We start from the raw sequence: 23,566 nt of genomic DNA on the forward strand, positions 1-23,566 counted from the left end.
ATTTGATTTTTCTATTTCTTGAAGGAGAAGACAACATATTTACCATAATTGAGTTTTCTTTTTCTTAGAAGAAAATTATAAATCTCCCATAGTTGGCTAGTCCATTTTCTTGGAGGAAAAGGTTGTTTGGACTTTTATAAATTGAGGACCCTTCCTTTTCATTCAGTAGTATCCACAATGTAGCCATATGGGGTTTGAGAGTCTTGTTTAGGAGGAGAATTTTTGGACAAGTATTAGTGCGTCACTTGTGTTTGCCTATTTGTGAGGTTGTTCTCTGAATATATCTCTGTATGTGGATGTAGGTCAATTGACCAAACCACGTTAAATGTTTGTGTCTCTTTTGGTATATTTATCTTTTGTTGTCTGATTTATCATTGTTCAAGATTTGCTTTACTATCTTCCGCATGATACCTGCTTTTTTGGATCTTAAAATATGTGGCTATGTATACAAAATGAAAGTATTAAAGGGACGAGTTTTTATATAAGATATGGGTTTGATCATCTTTTGGGTTGTTGGATTCAACTATTCAAATACAACAAATTAACTTGGAAATCAAGTCTCATTCAATTGACTAGTAATTCAACTAAATAAAAGAATCAAATATTTATGTTCATGACAGCGGTTTCACCTTGGAGCCGGCTAAAGTTTCCAGTCGACCTCTTACTTTATTTCTCAATGTCAACAAATATTTGAATTTAATTTAGTGAGATATTCGATAAATAAAAAATTAAAAATAAAAAAAAAAAGAGTAATCCACATCCTATGTGGAATTCAATATCCCACACGTTTGTGGACAATATAAGGTTGGACACAATATTGGTTAACAATGAATTGAGATGAACCTATTTCTTTTATCATAATAAGAGAATGAATACTAATTCAATCACAATAACTATCTCTGATTTTACAACTGTGCTGAATCTAATAAGCAGGAAAGAGGACAAAATCGTCTGTTGTGTTCTATCCTAAAATTAATTAAGACATGACTTTCAGTGTTAAACGAAACTCCATGTTATTATTTTTGTAAAATTAAGATTGGAATTTGCATTCCCTTCTCCAAATATTGCTGTCATTTCTAGAACAAAAACTGTCATATTCAGACTGCTACGTCTCACATCTTGGTAGTTATTAGTACCATCTATTGGCTATATGTTACAAGCCCGTATTATAATCTTTTGAAAGAAGGGAAAAAAAAGGCAAAATCCTCCCAAGAGGACAAAGGTAATGATTTTTTTATGACTGTCCCCTTTCAAAATATTATTTCTTCCTTCCCAATTTATATAACAAATCTTTATATTTTAACAGGTATCATGATGTTTGACACCATTCCACCAATAACATTAGTTTATATAACTTCACAATTATAATTTACTGGATTATAAAATTTTAAATTTGTCACTATAATTTTTAAATAATTAATTTTATTACTTCATCCCACCACAACTAAATACTAATAAAATGTGTAAATTAAATCAGCATTTTAGAATTTGGATTTCGTATACAATCAGATATCAATTTAACAGAACGGAAAGGGGGTAGTATTAGAGACGCAACTTTCGCGTAACGTGAAATCAATGAGTAGATAAAGTTTCCCAAAAGTTGACAATTGTATATGAAAAGAAACAAGATTCACAATTATAGAGAAAATGTCAATGGTTTTTCAGCTTAATACATGCAGTTGTTACATTCTCGATCACAAATTTTGTCAATGGTTGCTTCTCTCTTATTAATTTTTTAGAACACTTCTGTAATAGAGGTAACCAAAATTTATTGGCCAAATTCATTAAAATACTTGCCCAACTGGCAGGCTGCCTTACGATTTTACACTTGAACGTTCTACGTTCACTATGCATTTCAACATCTGGTTAAAGTTGAAACAAAAGAGTGTTTAAAGTTAAAATTTAAGAGTATTAGAATGTTGAAACTGTATTAAAACATAAATCTCACTTTACAAAATTGAAGATTTGTATGTGAAGTTCATTACTTTACTCCTCAAACAAGTTTTTCAATATTTCCACAAACTGACTTAGCTCCCCTTCAATTATTATATGAACAAGATTTTTCTTCGCTATCTTCTGTTTGTACAGTAGTTTGGTATGTTGTATAAGATAATTAATCATGGTATTTTAAATAAAGTTAATACATTGTTTGGTTATGATTTCAAATCTAGGATAATTAATCCATGTAAGTATTATTTTATATACCAATTGGTGTATTATCTTATCCCACCACCACCAAGAAATAACAAATCCATGTTTAACCTATACATGGATAAAGTACCAAAGGAAAAAAAAAACTACCCTTTAGTCTTTTTTCTAGAAGCCTATGAAGACCAAATATCCAAGGGTATGTATAATTGCAAATTTATTGTTTTTTTAGTTTAAAAAATAAACAAATAATTTAGATGATACTTTATATACTCAATTTTAATGCAATGAACCAAACACCCAAAAAGAAATAATTCATGTACTATTAATCCCCGTATTATTAATCTCTATATTACTAATCTCTGTATACTAATCTATGTATAACTTGTCTTCAAACCAAACGACCCCTTGTTTTCTAGATGGGCCGGGACAGATTTAGGAATACAATTACTGGCAAGCTTAATTTCTAGACTTACAGAAAGTCTCTTAACACGTGAGGGAATGATCCCTTTCCTTACCTCCCTGTAGAGATATTGGCTTTTCAACAACTAGTACATAAATATGCGACTTTGACCGTGTATCCCCGGTCAAAAGGGAACTTCACCCTCCTAGTTCTTTATTCCCCAAATACATGGAGAGTAATCCTAAATTTACATAGAAGAATAAGAAAATGAACTGCAACTAATGCTGTACTGTTCCGAAGAGAAATTAGGACGTCAACATATTTATTCCTTCAGCTCTTGTCAGAATAATACCATAGTAGGTAGAAGAAATGGCACATACAATCAAGTCCTGGGCAAGTAAAATGTAAATCTGAACCCACCCAGCTAACCCAGTGAACTCAACTTTCCTAAATAGATCAGCACTCCTTCATGGCATGCATGCCTTCTCTTTAAAGAGCCGCTTCATCTCTGAAAAACAAATGAATCTCCATAGAGAGATTTCGAGCTCCATGGGACACCTTGTTATTCTTGATTTACTAAACCTATAGAAATGAAAGGAAGTAGGGCATCTGCATTTTGCCGCTTAAGATGCTTCAGCGCTTTGTGAATTTTAAGTCATGAGAAAGTACAGTGATTTGGTTTGAATCTTACACCAGAACAATGTATTTGTAATAACCTAGGAAAGCAAAGCTAGAAGGGAGGTGCAGCTAAATCTTCTTCTACCTTGTTATCCTTGCATTTCTTGAGGAGGAGGAACTGTCCTCGCAGGTGCAAAATCTGCAGTCGCCCAAAAGGATATTCAGAAGTATATTACACCATGTTTAATGGTTAACCAAGTGAAAGATTTAAGTAGTCATTAGAACAAAATGCATTCTCAGAGCGTATCTACTAGTTCATCAACCCAGCACACATCTCAGAATTTCATAACTCATACCGTTGAACTAAGTTAATTGGTCAAAGATGCATAGCATGAGAGACAAACTCATTAAACGGCTGAATAACATGCAGAAGACAGAGTTATGCGCCTTAGGTCTCATTATGCATAAGATTTATCAGTTATATGCTCCTTCAGATAGACTAGAAATGAAAAATCAGTTAAGCCTGTTATGATATGATAACCTGCTTCAAGAGGATTAGACTATTTTTCATAAAATATGCAGTGCAGTGAAATAGATAATCTTAGGCAGGAAAAATCTTCTATTGGGCCATAATAAGAACTACCAATTAGAAAAGAGGTAGAAAGCTCTGATATAGTTATGAAGGCCATTCTAAGTGCTCATGTGAATTTCCCAATACAAAATGACAACAACAAAACAAAAGCCTCAATCCTAAGCTAGTTGGGGTCGCTATATAAATCCTGGACATCCATTTAACTCTATTTGGACTCCTTTCTTTCCAATATTTCAATATTGTTAGATTAATCATAAAATTGCCTAGCTTTCTGCTGGCCCTTAACCTACTGCAATCCTCCAGTTCTGGGCTTCCCAACACAAACAACAAAGAGGAATTTTAAAACAAGAAAGCAAATGTGATAAGAGACAAATGTACAAAGATACCTCTTCTTGCAGCAAAGGAGGCAGGTTCTCTGCTGAGACAAGGTTCTCTATTTCCTGCAAGACCTTCGTATCTTTTATTCGAGACCATGTATGTGGAGGTAATGCCAGCAATAGTGCTGTCAGCACATCGTTACTTGCAGGGTGCATTGGCGAGCAACCAGCTTGCCCTGAGGGACAGCAGCTAGTCTTTGCTAGAGATGTAGGGACCAGAACATCAACCCCCTGCTCCCCATTCCCATTTACAACTGTCCCAGACACCACTGTAGCAGAATTGCCCCCGGTAGCTCTGTAGCATCTAACACATGTTTGGAGACAGCAAAACCTATCCGATGAACCAGATCTTCCTGCAAAAAGACCTGCTCCTTGGCAGCAAATGTTTGCGGCAACATTAGCCAAACTGCTGTCTGATGCTGCTTTTGACTGGCAGATAGAATTTTTTGAAAATAAAATGCTTGTGACATGCTTATAAAGAGGAGTGTCCTGCACTTGTTTCAATACCTCTTCCTGCAAAGTAAGGTAAGAGTGGTTACTGAACTCATAAATAATCACCTATCCTGCAAGTTACCCGATCAAATCTACATGACCATTTCTAGGAGCCTTCTTTTTTTTCTTTCTATTTACTAAATTTCTTCAGATACCTTACCTTGATAGCTAGCCTTCCTTTCTCCTCGTCACTCAAATTTTGACCATTCTCCTCTTGCCTTCGAACTTCCGCTATCCACTTTATGAATTCAACAAAATTTGAAGGTAGATTTGAAAGAACAGTAGAGAGAACATCTTTTATGCCCTTCACATTCTCAGAACTTAACAGGACAGGAAGATCATCCATCAAATGCTTTGAGATAGTGACCCAACTCTCATGTTTACAGCTCTGTAGAAGTTCACCATTCAAAATACATGACTAGTCGCAGAAAGAAGAAAATCCAGGAGTAATTCAATACAGTACATTCCTCCCTCTTTATTATAGAAAATTTACATAAAAAATTACACGTTAAATAGTTCTAAAGGCCAATGTTGTTAAACTCCATAAATATTGCAATGACATCATAGTTTTGAAACAAAAGTCCAAGCTAATCACCTGGCACTAAGACCACAATTCCCAAGCATTTGACAAAGATGTTATCATTATGTTATAGCATGTAAAAGGTAGGTAAAGTAGTAGTTAACAACTATCCGACCAAGCTGGTGTACTGAAAAGAATCAACTAGCAAAGGATCTCACAAGCAGTAATAGAAGTTGCTTCTTATAGTTTGTTCGAACTTCGAAGGAGTTTATATTTAAAGCGAATAACATAATAGCAGCTACTTAAACCTTACCAGGGTATATAGCAGTGCAGGAGCTCTGTGAAGCTTAGTAATTAGCATAAACCTGAAAATTATGTTTTTGCACATAAGTCACTGAAATCCATGCTGCAGAATGATAAAAATATATCAAGTGTGAGATGGATATAGACGGACCGCTAAATTTGAGCAGAAGGAGAATAGGAAGAGAAAATAATGAAGAGAATCTACAGTTATGTTTGAAGAAGACCAGAAGCAGTGCCGAAAGAGTTCAGCATTTAATTTCCAATTTTAGTCTTAATTATAAGAGGAAGACCAAAACACATAGTAAAACTACTTCTTCTACATATTTATATTCCTTAAGCTAAATGCTTAGCCAGTATCAGTTGACAGCTAAAAAGCATGAACGAGACGCTGTTCAAGGTAAAGAGCATGCTAACAGGCAACAACTCATAGCCATTATGAAAATCAATATCAATATCACAGCACAGCTAACTGGAAGTGCATACCCCCTATGTAATCCTGTAGCTTCATCAATTGTGTTCATGGCTTCCCAAAGGAGAGGGAGGGGAACCCAATGAGGAGGATATTTAAACCTCGCAACATCTAGAATCAGTGCCATATCCTTTCCCACGTGATAACCACCAATAGGCGAAAAGTGGCCCGAACCTGTCTGCCATAAGATTCAGTAGATCCTGTGTGGTCAAACTCCCGATGCAGCAATATACTTCTTCACAATCATAAGCATGGGGATAGAGAAGCTATGTTTACATTTACCTGCTTAAAAAGGCCTCTATGATATGATGAGATCAGATGACAATTATCACTAGTGGTGCAGGCCATGACTTGTCTACGGAAGTCATCAATAGTACTATGATTAGAGCGAAAAGCTTCCACCTTCGCTCCTGCACAGTGAGCCAAACATACCACTTTCCCAAAAGAGATCCCTTTAGCTTTAACCTTCTCCAGAGGCTCACAACAGTCCAACATAGATTCATCAAACCATCTCCAAGGCCCTGACAGTTTGTTGAAGCTGATAAGATAATAAACTCCAAGCTCATTGACGCAAGCAGACTATAAAAAGGATATGAACAACCAAGTTCGAAAGAGAAACGTACAAGCATCAAACAGTTTCAGGTGATGAAAGCTAAGAACGTTAAAGCTGTCCTCACCAAGCTCCTTCTTTTCCAAACTGACTCTTTAATATCAGTAGACATTGGTGACCAAGATATGACCCTAACATATAAGTTAATTGGTGGAAAGAAAAGGTTTTCAAGTTTTTAAGATGTGAACATTGAAACAAAATATTATCTAAGATGTTTCTAGTTCATGTAAATTGGAAACAGAAACTGACAATAAGAATGATTTCATGTGACCATGAAGTTTGGAAAAATGGACATCAACAAATAATATGCATGAGGCAACTCAGAGCAACAGCTCCTAGATGCATGAACCCTTTTCTGTTAAATGCAAATGGAACGAAATACAGACACAGATATTAACTCTAAAGGAGTTCTCAGAATTATATTACCGAGGTCTAATCTGTTAAAGCCTTAAGTTTGCAAAACTGCACTAGAACGGCAACTTTGATGAACAATTATCCAGAGAATAAACACCTTCAATAAATGAGGTAAGAAAAAATATTAAGTTGCACATATAGCAGTTTAGATCTTTGGAAGGTGTCCAGCAACAGTGGCTAGGATTCATGTTGAGAACAGATGATATCAGACTCATGCCAATGCATCACAACATATCAGATTAACTTACAAAGCTCACAGACAAGGCATCAACTTATTTTTTTTAATAGAGATCTCAACAATAAAAAACAAAGTGAACTACACATCTCTGTGCTATATCTTATAACTAACATGGGCAGGTCGGGATAGGCGAAATTATTGGAAAATAAAGATGTAAAGACCTTCATCAAGGAAATAAACATATAAAGAGCCTGAGACCTTATTAACAATTCAGAAGGCAAGGCCATGAAAAAGTGAAGATCAAAATCATCGATATAGTCCGGAAGGATAGGAACACAGATTCACTTGATGATAGCAGAGTTACCTTTCCATTTTCTTCCTGGATCAATAGCAAGGGCATTCAAGACCATAGAAAGGCTAGCCAAACCACAATAGGCCGGTTCAGACTGTGTCTGAAAATAAGAGATCAACTTGAAAAATCCTTCCATTGTTCCATTCTGGATGGCCTCCAAAAAAAGTTGCTGCAGCTCCAAAAAACACGCAAAAATCAGTACAAAAAGAACAGTCACTGAACAAAGTATCAGATATTGTATCTCTTTCTCATCCCTCCACCCCGTTTCATGCATTTCCTTTTTTCTCTGAGGTATGGCTAATTAAAACGCAGTCTATGCTGATGAAAACAAATTCATGTTTACAGAAGAAATTTATTTTTGATATAACATTCAGTTCATATAACAAAAGACTTAGTTTGATATCTAATAGTATCATTTCAAGATAAATGTAGGAATGGCTTGTATTTGATCAGGCGGGCATTTGAGGTATCTCTGTAAGACAGACCTTCAAATTCCAGGTTTATGCAAGGGTCACTTAACCTTTTCCGAAAAAGTTAAGGATCTCCCTAAATAACATTGTTTCCTATGAAATTCAAAACACTGCACAAATACACGGTCACTGGCACACCTATCTTCTTATAGTTTCTCAGTCTAAGAGAAGCTACAATGTTCTCCATACGATACCACAGTAGCCTAGTGAAATATTGTGGGAAAAAAAGGAAAGGGACAGCTACCCCTTTTTCAGCTAGGAAGCCTATCATAAACCAATATGATCAAACTCAGGCAATCAGTGAGAAAGCAAACCGAAACAGATCCTTAAGATAATGGTTGCAGTAATAACTGAGAGCTTTCCCCATTAAAAGATTCAACTTCCATAATGACATAACTTAAAGGGTGGGAGGAGCCAAGGATCCAGACAAGTGATCTGAAGGGAGGGCATAGATAAAAATCTGCAGAGGAAACCAGCAGTCGTCCAAGGAGTATTATTATGTTGAGTATTCATTGGAGGTATAAGGCTACAATGTGATAGACTAATAAATAGTTGCTCAACATTTGAATTGGGTATGGCTAGTCTGAGCAGAAAATTTAACTGAAGGCAGATGGAATTGAGCTAAGCAGCATATGGTTGTTTGGGCTGGTAAGGAGTCAAAGGGATGTGCCTCAATGAGGCTGTGGCTGCAAATGAGGAATGCAGCTCTTCTCGCTTTGACCTATAGGGGAAAAGGTAACTCATTAATCTCGTATTAATATCATTTTACATATGGCAGGCAAAAGTCATCCTTCAATCAAGTGCAGAAGTTGAAGGGGAAAATGTCACTGTAGCAATTCGGCACAAAAAGCTTATTAAGTTCTTGGAAATAAAGAGTATTGGCGCAATTGTAATAGACTTAATGGCCTGAGTATTCCATCCCTGTAGATATGTAGAAGAGTAAAAAGAATATGAATGATGTCAAGCATATGTTTACTTGGATACTTTAATATAACTCCTTTTCTCTATTCCTCTCTGAAGGTCAACTTCAATGGAAAGTCAAAATCTTATGTGACAACTTTTTTTAATAAAAAGATACGCATAAAAAATTATGTATGGAAAGAGCCAGAGAAAACTGCATTCAATCTCTTCATATTAATGACAAAAAGGATTTTAATTTCATGAAACAGCATCAAACTGGAGAAAAAAGATATTCAAGCAAATCTGTATTAGGCTGTACAATGACATCAACTTCAGATGTACACCTTAACAGTCGAACCGAACAATAAGATGAATTGATACCTAAACCAAGGGCAAGCAAGTACAATAAACTAGAATATTATCACACATTTTAGTATCTGGAAGTTAAGGGCATACCGCAAGAAATGGGATGTTAAGACTTAAAAAGTGTAGATGTAAAAGTAAGTACAGACAAAGACACCGACAGTTAATTGCCAAAAAAAAAATATCGTACATCATAAATAAATATATCAACAAAACATTGAAGCAGGAAGGAGTAGAATTTATGAAAGTCAGATGCCCTCCAATGTGGAAAGCACAAAAATAGCTACAAAACCTTAAGAACAGCAAAATTTACAAGTCCGCGTCAAAAAGAAACAGATTCCTGATTTCCTTTTATCACATTTTCTTTTAAGACTGCCATGGCCAAAGTTCTCCATGTGGAACATCAAGGACAAATTTGAATAAAAGGTACTATATGTTATGGGGTCTGGACAGTTAGCAGTGAATTGGTGTCTAAATCAACTTACAATAAACAATTATCTAACGTGTATCATATAGGCCAATCCCTAAGGCTGACCAGCTGATCAAGTTGTTGATCACTGTGGTCACCTGGATCTTGCTGACTCTATTAAATCAATTGCCTTCAGCTGAATTACAGACACAGTTTAATTATTTTAATAATATATATACTTATACTAAGTTAGCAACCATTGTGGCCAAATAGTAACGACACAATTACAGATTCAAAATTCTGAATAAAGTCCAAACCAATTAACAAATCGGTACCAGCTAGTAAACAGATAGCTAAAAGATTATGATATAATCCATATTCATCCGTGACAAAATAGAACAACAACCAAAGACGGCTAAAACCCTAGTCTTTAACCCTCAGCACAAACGAAAAAGGAAAGAGTAGCACTAAAACTTGCCTTTCCTTCAGTAGAAGCGAAATCAACAGCCGGAGGCGACGGAAGAACTCGCCGATATAAACCCGCCATCGCCATTTTTTCTCGCTTCAGAATCTCCCCCAATAAATACTAGTAGTAGGAGTATCTCTTGTGTGCCTCACCTCACTTAGGGATTTTAATTCCGCCGGTTTATTAGATTCCCCGCGTTAATTTAAAAGGCGCAAACGCGATTCACGAATCAACAGCTTTCGTGTAGTCAAAGATTTGTACCAATATTGTGAAAAACAATAAACAAATTAAATAGAAAAGGTTTGTGTACAATGGAAATATATGGCAAGTAGCACTAATAGACAAAGTATAAGGAATAAAGAAGAACCACTACAATGTGGAAAAAGAGAAAAAGAGAAATATTCTATTTTTTTATCTAGATCATGAAGAGATTCGGATTTCCTTTTACTTTGTCCTAAGAAAGATCTATTGCAATAAAAACGTTTATCGCATTAAATTAAATATAGAGTAAAGCATTTACGATCTGATTTTAGTTGTGAATACACCTTATGTGTTCTAAAAAATTAATATAAGGATTGATTATGTAATTATTCCAAGAAAATTGATTAAAACTCTATTATAGAGTCACTGGAAAATCGTCCAACATGTAAACAAATCTCATATTTTCAAATAAAGTTTCTATAATTTACAATGTTTGGTGAGTCATTCACTTATGACCAAAACAAAAAAGGGACAACCACAAATTCATAAATAAAATGAAGCGAGGAATATGTTAGTCCCGCCAATATTGTTGTATTTGTAAATAATAATTCTGCAAAATATAAGTTATCGTAATGAAACAGTAATTAATTCGAGCCCACTGAATTCACAGTGTTTTCTTAAGGAATTTAATCCCCTCCTAGTACCCAAGGTAATGGATTATTTCCTCCCAGGATAGAACGAATCACACACTGGTGTAGCGGTCCTTCAAAGCCCAGTGTTTCAGCGAACACAAAGTTCGGTAGCAAATCACACTTACAGTTGCTTTGTTTGAAGTTAAAACAATGCAGAACGAAGGAGTAGAAATTCAAAAAATCGTATGGAAATACTGAGAGGAAGGAGTGCAATGTATAGCCAAATCAGTTGAGCGATTTCAGTCTTGTGTCTTGTGTATTGTGTGTGTCTTTCTTCAACAGCTGCTGCACATATATATAGCAGCCAGTGTTGAAGAAGAACAATCGTCCACCCTCCATGGTGGAGCAAGCATTAGCTTATTTGTGGAGCAAGCACTTGTTTGTGGAGCAAGCACATTCATGGTGGGAAGAGCATTAGGCGGCTGCCTGGTGGTCAATACACGGATTGAAAAATATCCGTTATAAATGCGGATAATCTTACGTTAATATTTACTATTAACAAATAAATTTGGTCTAAAAAATTAATCAATCAATCGATCATTTGACCAAATCCGAATCCGAATCCGAAACCGAAGCCGAAGCCGAAGCCGTAGCCGTAGCCCAAGCCGAAGCCGAGCGAGCGACGACGACGACGGCGCGAGGCTTGCTTTCTTCTTAACTCTTTAAGAGCTACAAGAAGAGCAATTATATATATACCCACCAAAAATCTTTTCTTCTTCCAATATGGGACAATGTCTCATTGTCAAGATGGGGAAACTTAAAATTTTACTTAAAAATTTTATTTTCCCTCCATTTCCCATTCACCTTCATTTTAAGACTATTTCATCTTAAAAAACAAAAAAAAACCTCAACAATCCCCCACATGAATGGGGGATGGCTATATCACGGAAGTATGCATGGAAAAACTGTGTGATTTGCAAGCAAGGATTAATCGCATCTGGATAAGTAGGTTTTCCTTTGAACTTTTCGTAGTAAACTTATATCGGATATACTCGGTCAATCGGTAGATTTGATATCTTTGAACCGTCGATCTTTGTTGTATACCTAGACAACCATAAGTCACACAATCAACCCTTAACCGTCTTTGGTTCTCATTGTTGTGTTCGTTTCAGCCATGAACACCGCCTGATTTCATAAGTGCGTAGAGAACTGGCCTTATAAAGTTCTCCTTGAAGCGGCTAATACTTCACACTTACATAGGTGATTCCTAAACGTGTCATCCTGTAGATACACTATTTGATATACCCCGTATCAAATTTAGAAATCATTAAAAAGCCTTAATACTTTATCCTTGGTACTGAACATTGTCTCATCACGAGAACGGACTAAAATTTTATTTGACAATGTTGAACCATCATTAGTGACTTTGTTTGATCTCCTTGAACCTAGATCTTGGGATCTCCAGTCTTCTAGGTAGAGTTACCGCCACAATGACTTGTTCTCGGCCATAGCCCCATTCCCCTTGATGATTTCTCAACTACCTCTCTAGTTAGGCCTTTTGTAAGTGGATCCGACACATTATCACTTGACTTTACATAGTCAATCGTGATAATTCCTCTAGAGAGTAATTGCCTAACGGTTTTATGTCTTCGTCGTATATGACGAGAATTTACCGTTATACATAACGCTCCCAGCCCTTCCAATTGCCGCTTGACTATCACAATGTATACATATTGGTGCCAACGGTTTGGACCAAAATGGAATGTCTTCCAAGAAATTCCGGAGCCATTCAGCTTCTTCACCGGCTTTATCTAAGGCTATGAATTCAGCCTCCATTGTAGAGCGGGCAATACATGTTTGTTTGGACGACTTCCAAGATACCGCTCCTCCACCAATAGTGAATACATATCCACTCGTGGACTTAGAATCAGTTGAACCGATGATCCAATTTGCATCACAGTATCCCTCAATCATCGCAGGAAATTTACTGTAGTGCAAGTCAAAGTTCTGGATATGTTCTAAATATCTCAAAACTCGTTTCATTGCCATCCAATGAGATTAGCCTGGATTGCTCGTATATCGACTTAGTTTACTTATAGCAAAAGCTATATCTGGTCGTGTACAATTCATGATATACATTAAGCATCCCAACACACGAGCATAATCCAATTATGATATGCTTTGGCCTTTATTCTTTGCTAATGCAAGATTCGCGTCAATTGGAGTCTTTGCAACTTTAAAGCCCAAGTGCTTGAATTTTTCAAGTACTGTCTTAATATAATGAGATTGTGACAATGCCAGACCTTGAGGAGTCTTGTGGATCTTAATTTCCAGAATAAATCAGCAACTCCCAAGTCTTTCATATCAAACTTGCTATTGAGCATACGCTTAGTAGCATTTATGTTGGCAATGTCATTACTCATTATCAGCATATCATCCACATATAGGCAAACAATGACTATGTGATTTGGAACATTTTTAATGTACACACATTTATCACATTCATTTATCTTAAAACCATTTGACAACATTGTTTGGTCAAATTTCGCATGCCATTGTTTGGGTGCTTGTTTTAGTCCGTAAAGAGACTTAACAAGTCTACATACTTTCTTTTCTTTACCTGGAACCACAAACCCTTCAGGTTGTTCTATGTAAATTCTTCCTCCAACTCTCCTTTTAAGAAGGCCGTCTTAACATTCATTTGATGAATTTCAAGACCATACACTGCAGCTAATGCTACTAACATCCGTATGGACGTAATTCTTGTAACTGGAGAGTATGTATCAAAGTAGTCTAGACCTTCTCGTTGTCTATACCCTTTGACTACGAGTTTTGCCTTGAATTTATCAATGGTGCAATCATCTTTGATTTTTCTCTTAAAAATCCATTTAGAACCCAAAGGTTTATTTCCAGGAGGAAGATCAACCAATTCCCATGTATGGTTGTTCAATATGGATTCTATTTCACTATTGACTGCCTCTTTCTAAAACAATGATTTGGAAGAAGTCATAACTTCTTTAAATATTTGAGGCTCATTCTCCAATAAGAAAGTCACAAAATCTGGTCCAAATGAAGTAGAAGTTCTTTGACGTTTACTACGTCTTGGATTCTCCTGATTCGGCTTCAGTTTCGGCTTCGGATTCGGATTTGGATTTGGATTTGGATTTGGATTTGGTCAAATGATCGATTGATTGATTAATTTTTTAGACCAAATTTATTTGTTAATAGTAAATATTAACGTAAGATTATCCGCATTTGTAACAGATATTTTCCAATCCGTATATTGACCACCAGGCAGCCACCTAATGCTCTTCCCACTATGAATGTGCTTGCTCCACAAATAAGTGCTTGCTCCACAAATAAGTACTTGCTCCACAAATAAGCTAATGCTTGCTCCACCATGGAGGGTGGACGATTGTTCTTCTTCAACACTGGCTGCTATATATATGTGCAGCAGCGGTTGAAAAAAGACACACACAATACACAAGACACAAGACTGAAATCGCTCAACAGATTTGGCTATACATTGCACTCCTTCCTCTCAGCATTTCCATACGATTTTCTGAGTTTCTACTCCTTCGTTCTGCATTGTTTTAACTTCAAACAAAGCAACTGTAAGTGTGATTTGCTACCGAACTTTGTGTTCGCTGAAACACTGGGGTTTGAAGTACCGCTACACCAGTGTGTGATTCGTTCTATCCTGAGAGGAAATAATCCATTACCTTGGGTACTAGGAGGGGATTAAATTCCTTAAGGAAACACTGTGAATTCAGTGGGCTCGAATTAATTACTGTTTCATTACAATAACTTGTAACGATAACTTATACTCAAAAATTTCATTTTCCCTCCATTTCTCATTCACCCTCTTTTTAAGACTATTTCTTCTTAAAAAACAAAAAAAAAAACTCAACAGAATATGCAAAACAACACAAGTTAATAAAAGAATCATAAAACTTCGCTTAGAGCAATGCCAACAGCTTTTCCTTAAAAAGTTATAACCATGAACATGAATATCGGTTACTTACATTTTGGGTTTACAATCCAAAAGTTTGTACAATTAAATTTCCAAACTTTCAAAACACGTGATAGAAATATAATCAAACCTAAACTTACGCATAAATTTAGGTTTCAAGTCCACTATTATTAGATTCTCCACATTAATTTACCTCCGCTCGCGGTGGTGTCTTAGTGCCTCCCCGAAATGTAAAGTGGTGTTATCGGGTTCAACTAAATCTAGTATTTTTTACGCGAAAGTATTACAATTCATTAAATGCAAAAGTTAATATTTAAAAACATACAATGAGTTCAATAAGTGGCGGATCTACATAGATCATTATGGGTGCTCAAGCACCCATTGTCTTTTACTAGATCTAGTAGATTTACATATGCAATTAACAAAACATTTGGATAAGTATTAAGCGAGCACCCACAACTAAACTTGTTTTCCCTCTTTTTAAAATTTTTTTATCTCCGAGCACCCACGACTTTGAAATCTTGAATCCGCCACTGAGTTCAATGCTAAAAATATTAAAGATCGAACCCATATAATTTAAATTATGAATCCGCCTCAGCCCTAAACTTGCTCAACCGAAATTATAGTGAGCAATTCTACGGTTCCCCTAATATTTTCACGTGTTTTTCCAACCCCGGGAGCCATAGCAACATGAGAGATTTGTGCGAGCATAGGTAGGTGGCGCGACCCTTGGGGCTTGTGGTACTGAGCCGCCCTAGTTGGTGGACGACTCCTCCCACTTCTTTGTACTTGGGGAGCAATTGGTACCTCGGCATGTGACTTGATTTTTAGCCTGTGTTATCAGCAACAACACATATCTGAGAATTTTAATTATCTCTTTCAATTCGTATGATTTGTGGCATTTTCATTGTTTTCACCTGTTGAGTTTTTTGTAATAGAAGAACATGATAAGAAAATATATAATTTCTTAACGAATTAACTGTTTATCCGATAAGGAAATTGAGTAATTCGTTCTCAAAATCGATAAAATATTAATTATAAAATTTCAATCCGTTCACCAACTGTTAATCCAATAACCCGATACTAATAAGCCAATTTTGCGGTTCAGCTATCGGTTACGGTTTTGAACAGCCCTCCTAATTAGCGGTGGAGCCAGAATTTTCCCCAGGGATGTCAAAAAAAATACTAAAAAGTTAATGGGAGTCAACGTATAGTAAATATACATAAAATAGAAAATTAATCTAGCAATACAATGTAATTTTCCGGCGAAGAGATTTCGATTGACAACCCTTAGTTGAACATGGCTTCGCCACTGCGGCCTTAAAACACTGGTGCACTTCTGTTTTTTTACCAAATCCTCACCCCCATTGTGCAATTTTAACAAGCAGATGGATAGAAAACACAAATGGCATAGATTATATATGAAGGAACACAATTGGAGATTAAAATTAGGTACTATATATATATCATTTTAGTCTTTTAGATGAGAAGAAATTTGGTTAAATGGAGTAGAATGCAGAAGAACAGCTAGTATATTTTTCCAGCTTTTCTTTCACCTTATTCCCATTATTCGTCCTTCGGAAGAAGAGTAATTACAGGAGTGCAACGCTAGTAAATGAACGGAATAGACTTCGATCGGCTGCTGAAGAGAATATGACAGATACAGTAATTTACCCAAGGCAAAATTAAAGCCAAAGTGGCGCATAATTAATGTATAGTATTAACAAATTGAATTCCTGGTTTTCTCTTTTGTGTTAACTTCAGTGTGAATTCTTTTTCAGTTGTTTCCTCAGAAGCACTGGCGCTTTTTTATATATGAAAGCTTTTAATGTCTACTTTGCTCGTTTTATCCTTATAGACATATTTTTACAAAAATTGCGCACATATTGAAACCCAAAAGCGAATAAAAGTACTTAATCAATTATTTCATACAAATAAAACAAATTATGTATAGCTTTAAATTGATACATTTTTACACTTAATAATAGTTAAGCAATTAATATATGGTATAAAAGACAAATATCTTTCACCTTAATTAGTAAGCAATGCATTCTTAGGTGAGCACATCTTTATATTGTTTGATTTATCATAAAGAGATAAATTTTTAATCTACCGTGAGTCCGTGATCCTTTTTCTTTAGTTATCTTAATTTAAGGACAATAATATGAGTATATGAGCAAACCTAAAAATAGCGTGGAGTTACTATCCAATTGGAATGGTCAGACAAAAATTTGAAATGAACGGGTGAAAACCAGATGAGTGGGTAAAAAAAGAGGCCCCAAAAAGTGAAAACGCGAAGTGGATGGGGAATAAAATGCCTGGAAATGGAATTCGCATGCTTCTGTCGATTTCCAATTAGAACAATATTCGGGCGTACAGATCTCTGCCACGTGTACCTTAAAAAAATCAGGCAATTTCCTAGTCAGTTAGACGTCGCTGTCGATGGAACAAAAAGCAGAAAGGACAATGTGTCGACAAGTCGGCGGCTGCCGCCATTCGCGGGTTGCTTTATTGTCCGCAGGTTTTAATCAGGCAACCTCAGTGTCTTTACCACATTTTCCCCACTGTTTTTTTTTCAATAAAAGCAACAAGCTAATCAAGCTACATATTGTAGTAGTAGACTAGTAGTAGCAGCAGCATCAGACGATTTAATTATTCCAGTTAAAATCGACTGTTCATAGAGTGAAAATTGGGGGTATAGGGGGTGCGAGTTCAGTTAGGGGTATAAATGGTAGTCTGTGTTGGACTGATCATTGGCATTGACCCCTTACATTGCCAAATGCCGTAACTGTATGCCTTTTACTCTAAAGTCTTTTTTACCCCTCCTTATTTGTTGCTTCCTGCGATAAATACTCCAATAAAAAATGGAGTTTTTCCCTTTTCATAAGCAATGGTGTTTCTATCTTCTGATTAAAATAAAGAGAGGAAGTATCAGATAATCAAATAGATTTTCTCGTTAATTTCTTAATTACAAATTTTATGCTTATTTCTCGTTTCTTATAGTAGATATGGCATTAAATTTTTGTAATACATTGACTCACTTTTTGTGTATTGGTGGTAACCGAATCTATTAACCTACATATTGCTAAGGTTATCATGTTCACCAGTGTTGGAGCGGACTTACACCTAATGTTGTAATTAGGATTTGAATATGTGATATCAGTGTAATTATCACTTATCTCAACAAATAAATAAGCCATCTCATTGGAATATAAATGGACTATTACATCACGTTTTAATGCAATATCAAGTACCAGTCTATTTCTTCTTTTTTTTCTTAAATATAATATACTCTAAAAAGAAAGTACTCACTTTATTTGAGTATCACTCTCTCATACTCACTATGTTTATTTTTACTTGTCCAGTATTCTAAATATAGATTTTCACTTTTACTTGTCACTTTTAGCATATCAAGAGAAGACAATTTCTTTTTTTCATGTTATACCAACAGTATTAATTACTCATTTCAAATCATTTTCTCAAATCTATTAAAAATATGCATCAATTAATATAGATATTATGATAAGTTATGCACTTTATTTATTATTTCTTAAGGGGTGTGCACAGTCTATAGTTGACAAGTAAAAGTGAACGGAGGGAGTAGTATCTTTTTTATTTTACTTTTGCAAAAACATTGTAGCAAAAAAATATTTGCGCATTAGAATACCCAAAAGAATTTTTTTTTTTTAAAAAAAATTCTACTTTTACTCATCCAAGAATTTATGATCATTAATTACTCATTTAAGGAGGAGACAAAGATAATTTAGCCAAATACCTTATAATAAATGACGATATAACTGGTTTTCTTAACAATTGTGCCGAAAAGCTCAAAACGTTAAACAACATATAAGTAGGACCAAAGGGAGTTAGCTCACGCCACATTTATGAACTTGTCTTTTAACTCATCCAAAGTCCAAATTTTAATTGAGTCAAGTGAATTTGGGCATAAGTTTAACATAATTCGTACACATACCAACGACTGATTATGTATAATATATATCATTATGTCAACTTGGGAATTATTTTATAACCTGCACATGAAATTGGTACCAATGGTTGGAATTTAACTTGCTGGTGAAAGATCTAATTATTGAGATGACATATGAAAATTCAAGTACGAGTAGTAAAGTTTCATTTCATAAAAGCCTTTTTAATTTGTTTGCTATTCATAGAAAAATTATGATAAATGAATAATTCACTACATTGACTGTCGTTGAAGAAGAGGAAAAGCATGTGACCTCTTTTTCTCATCCTTCTTCACGCAACAACAAAGAAGACAAAATACTTGTAAAAAATGTACAGAAGCTTTAAAGGACAGACAACTAAAGAAACAAAAAAGTGGCAAATCGGTCATTTGACCATAAGGAACGTAGCATGTTAACAGTAAAGCAAATCTCTGCAACAAAACCTGTCTCTTTGATACCCTTCTCTTTCATTTTTCAAGACAGACATCCTCTTTTCTTCTCCTCCCTCTTAAATACCCTTATTATCATACACTGTTTTCTTGTCACTTCTCAAACTTCACAGTTTTTTGTTTTGTTTCTCTAACCAAAAACCATGACATTCTTACCAAAACTCTCCGTTCTTGTTCTCAACTTTTGTTTTTTCTGGGTTTTCATGTCCACTACTCTTGTGTTTTCTCAGCCTGCTCTTAACATGGTGGAACAAGAATCAGTGTACAATGTTCTTGAGTCCATTAACTCTGAAATCCCGTGGCGTTCTCTGTTTCCTGATGATTTCTGCTCCTCTTCTCCACATGGGGTTGTTTGTGACTACTTTGTTCAAGAAAACTCAAACACAACATTTACTGCTCATATAACTGAGATTAGTCTTGGTTATGTTTCAGATTATGCTCCTAACCCACCTTGTACTCCTAATACTACTCTAAATGCTTCCCTTTTTGCTCCTTTTTCTTACCTCAGAAAGATCTTTGTTTACAAATGTTTCACTGAAAATGAGGTTTCTTTGTTTGACTTTGGATCTTTGCCGCCTTCTGTTGAGGAGCTGGTTTTTATGGAGAACCCGGGTCTTGTTGGGGCTGTAAGTGAAAAAGTTGGTAACTTGACGAGTTTGAGGAGGTTGGTTTTGAGTGGAAGTGCTGTTTCTGGGAAAATACCAGATGGGGTTGGTGGTTTGATCAACTTAGAGCAGTTGACACTTTCAAGAAACAAACTTGGTGGTGAAATTCCAGTGGGGTTAAAGACACTGAGGAAACTCAGGGTTCTTGATTTGAGTCAAAATGAGCTTGAAGGAAATGTTCCTGAGTCTATAGGAAACTTGACTCAAGTTTTAAAGCTTGACTTTAGCTACAACAAGTTGTCTGGGAAAATTCCTGAAAGTTTAAAGGGTTTGAAGAGTTTGGAGTTTTTGGACTTGAGTTACAATCATTTTGCCAATTTTGGGATTCCATTGTTTTTGGCAGAGATGCCTAGTTTGAGGGAAGTGTATCTGAGTGGGAATTTGCTAGGAGGGCAAATTCCAGAAATATGGGAGAATCTTGGGGGTATTGTAGGGATAGGATTATCAAAAACAGGACTAACTGGGAATATTCCTGCTTCTATGGGTGTATATTTGAAAAAGATTTGCTATTTGGGGCTTGATAATAACAAGTTGGAAGGGACATTACCTGAAGAGTTTGGGGCATTAGAACATGTTAATGAGTTGCATTTGGAAAACAACAATTTGAGTGGAAAACTTCCATTCTCTGCACAATTTGTCTCCAAAGTGGGAGAAAAGTTGAAGTTGGAAGGCAACCCTCATCTTTGTGCAGATGAAGACTTGAGAATTTCTAATGTTAGTGGTAGCTTGGGGCAACTAAAGTTGTGTAACAAAGCTGATGTTCCCAAATATGTCCCTTTCTCTAGAGCATCTTCACTGTTACCTGCTTCATATGTTCTTATTTTTATTGGAATTTTGTGTTTCCTGTGCTAGTAGATAATCTTGGACTTATACTGATTGATGACTTAAGGCTAGGAAAATTTTAGACTGTTGTTCTGGTTTCACTTGTTGATAGAAGATTTTTTGGGTTCTAGTAGAATTTACTTTCTGTCTTTTTCTTTTTCTTTTTGGGGTTCAAAGAGAAGCAACCAAGAGATGTAATTATTAAGTTCTTAATTTAAGGAATTTGCATATAGTAACATTCTTGGTTTTCTGTTTCAGTTTTTAACTGCAATGTTTGTCTGTGGTGTATGCGAAACAGATTGCCAGACCTGAAAGTTATGTTTTCCAGTGTATTGTCTAAGGACAAATCATATATTACTGTTATATTATCATTGGGAAAATCTACATGGGACAATGATGACAAACTACTACATTAATTAAGTAGCAAATGTAAGTTGGATACAGGGTAATGATGTATTGTGCTATGACTAGATTCAGACTTCAGAGTAATTGAATGGCAGAAAAGGAAAATAGGGAAAAAAACTAGGAAAAAGGAAACTGAATCTACATTGCAAACAAGGCATCAAAAGGTTAGATTGTAAATAGGTTCTAATCATTGTATAGGAAAATTTTGGTATATCAAAACAGGTGGCCAGATTTAAGTTAAACTACACAAAAAATTGACTGATTTCGAGTCCATCTTATATTCTTTGTTTTTCTTAAACAATGCCACTACTCTTTCTCTATCTCACAGTTTCTTGAACTTAACATGGAACTTTCACATCCTGTGTCTGTTCCATTATCCATTGGTGCTGTACTAGAAGAGGTGGTGGCTTTGGATTTAGAGGTTCGGGACGAGCCGGACCCCACTCCACCATCCTCCTTGGATTTCTTCCGCCGTGTTTTTTTGGGTATGTCCGGGAGGTCCCTTGCTGGAGAATCAGAGCCACCACCTCCTGACCCAGGGCGGCTGTGTCGGCTTGACCTTGAACCATCGGACGACTCTTTGGTGTGTCGCCTGGAGCTCCTGGATTTGGACTCTTTCTTTGGAGAAGAAGTACTCCCACTCCCAGTTTCTGATGAAGAATGGCGCCTAGATGTCTTTGACACTTCTGGTTGGTCATCTGGTAATGAAGAATTTGCATTTTTGTACTTTTGGTTTGCATCTGCAGTTCAATTTCAATTGTACACAAATGAAAACAAGGGCATCCTCTCATGCAAAGTTCTATTCAGTAAAATAATTCAAAGGTTCTTGGTTGATAGAGATGTGTCTATTGTGATGTGAAAATTATAAGCAGAGGTAGACAACAGAATTTGATATCTATCTATCTATCTATATATATGTCGAGTTAGAAACAGGGGTGTGGATCATTAATCTGATCAGGTACGTTAACTATATATATGGAAAGTGAAGAGAAGAATGGAAAGTGTGACAGAAAACTTACCTTCAGAAACATATTTGATATCGGGATGATCATTAGGATCTAATGGAGGACCCAAAGGGGCTGTATGAAATTTTCCTGGTTCTTTGAATTCTTTCATCTGCACAACATATTAGTTGATGATGATGATCCAACAAACATGTGAAACATTAACATAAAACTATGAAAATATAGTTTAATTACCCAGCTGGGAGATTCAACGGATGGTCCATCCCATCCTATATGGGCAACATGCTTTACATCTGTAGGTAAACCAATCTGCATTTCTGCTTCTTTTTCCCCTTCTGCAATATCATGTTCATTTTTGTTAATCAATCAATTAATTACCTTGAAGAACCCAATAATTTCAACAAAGAGAAAACTGATAGTAATAAAAAGTAAGGAAATTAAATGAAGGATAATTGCTCACCAAATATCTGAGAAATACCTAAGGCCTTTAAGAGGCCTTTCACCTTTGTGGCCATCCTCAGCTGCTAATACTGTCTACAACTTTTTCTTCTTCTAAATGCCACTAAAGAAGATGTCTCTTTCACTCAAAAATCATGCATTTGTTTCTTGAATCTGGAAAAAATAAAGGTGAAGATAAGAATATTATGACTCAAAACTCATATTATGACATTCACAAAATAAGAAGAAAAAGTAGTGAAGATACAATTAGAAATTAACCTTCTTCAGTAGGATGGAAGAAAGTGAATGAAATATATAAGAATTCAGCAAAATGGGGTAGCTCAAAATGACCAAATAGCGGATTGGGAAAAAGAAACCCAAAAATTCAGATATAAATCAAGAAATGGACTCAAACCCTCAAAAAAGAATTTTAGGTTCGACTCCTCTCTAATTATCATAAAGCAAAATGATGTTAAAGCAATCCTTTCATCCATTCAATGGCAATGAATTGCAAGCCATTGCTAACCAGAAGCCTATCGTAAATTTAGGAACGGAAATTAAGTTTCTTAGTTTCTAACTTTTCATTTTATTAATTTAACGAGAGTTTTATAATTTTTGCCTTCTGAATCTCTATGGTTTTATTTATTTATCTTCAATCTCTATGGTTTTATTGACTTGCCAATCTTTGGAAACCTAAGATAAAAGCCACTAAAATCGAATGGTCGCACAATATTCTTGTTAATGAATGTCAATCCTCCTCGCTCTCAAGGGAATGGCTCAATTACCAAGATGTTGCAATTCAAACTTTTTTCTTTCTCTATCCCATTGTAATAAGTACAGTAGTTTCTTTTTAACGTAAAAAAAAAAAAAAAAATCTACTTCAAATAAAGATATAAGATTGGTGAAATTTTCCTCTTAGCCATTTTAAATACTACGTAGTATTTTATCCAGCTTCCTACTTAATATT

The 23,566-nt window shown here is 35.5% G+C and overlaps 3 protein-coding genes across 4 annotated transcripts; 1 reads left to right on the forward strand and 2 right to left on the reverse strand.

The window, feature by feature from the left end:
* Positions 1-2,839: 2,839 nt before the first annotated feature.
* On the reverse strand, positions 2,840-10,225 carry LOC107820529 (glutathione gamma-glutamylcysteinyltransferase 1-like). 2 transcript variants are annotated; one of them, NM_001326068.1, is given in 8 exon segments: positions 2,840-3,368; positions 4,148-4,651; positions 4,791-5,018; positions 5,464-5,515; positions 5,937-6,100; positions 6,205-6,443; positions 7,489-7,645; positions 10,097-10,225. In NM_001326068.1, coding segments are annotated over 8 exon segments (1,506 nt in total). In that variant the 5' UTR covers positions 10,172-10,225; the 3' UTR covers positions 2,840-3,281.
* An 8,868-nt stretch (positions 10,226-19,093) lies between these two features.
* Positions 19,094-21,009, forward strand: LOC107814957 (uncharacterized). Its single transcript, XM_016640461.2, has one exon. The coding sequence runs from the start codon at positions 19,448-19,450 to the stop codon at positions 20,819-20,821; it is 1,374 nt and encodes a 457-aa protein (XP_016495947.2). The 5' UTR covers positions 19,094-19,447; the 3' UTR covers positions 20,822-21,009.
* Positions 21,010-21,361: 352 nt separating this feature from the next.
* Positions 21,362-23,060, reverse strand: LOC107806767 (CRIB domain-containing protein RIC6-like). The gene is made up of 5 exons (XM_016630998.2): positions 22,879-23,060; positions 22,622-22,773; positions 22,396-22,496; positions 22,216-22,312; positions 21,362-21,936 (listed from the first exon to the last, which is right to left on the reverse strand). The coding sequence occupies exons 2-5, from the start codon at positions 22,674-22,676 to the stop codon at positions 21,503-21,505; spliced, it is 687 nt and encodes a 228-aa protein (XP_016486484.2). The 5' UTR covers positions 22,677-22,773; positions 22,879-23,060; the 3' UTR covers positions 21,362-21,502.
* Between the last annotated feature and the right edge of the window lie 506 nt (positions 23,061-23,566).

The sequence above is a fragment of the Nicotiana tabacum genome, chromosome 19 (genome assembly GCF_000715075.1).
Source record: "Nicotiana tabacum cultivar K326 chromosome 19, ASM71507v2, whole genome shotgun sequence".
NCBI classification, from domain to species: domain Eukaryota; kingdom Viridiplantae; phylum Streptophyta; class Magnoliopsida; order Solanales; family Solanaceae; genus Nicotiana; species Nicotiana tabacum.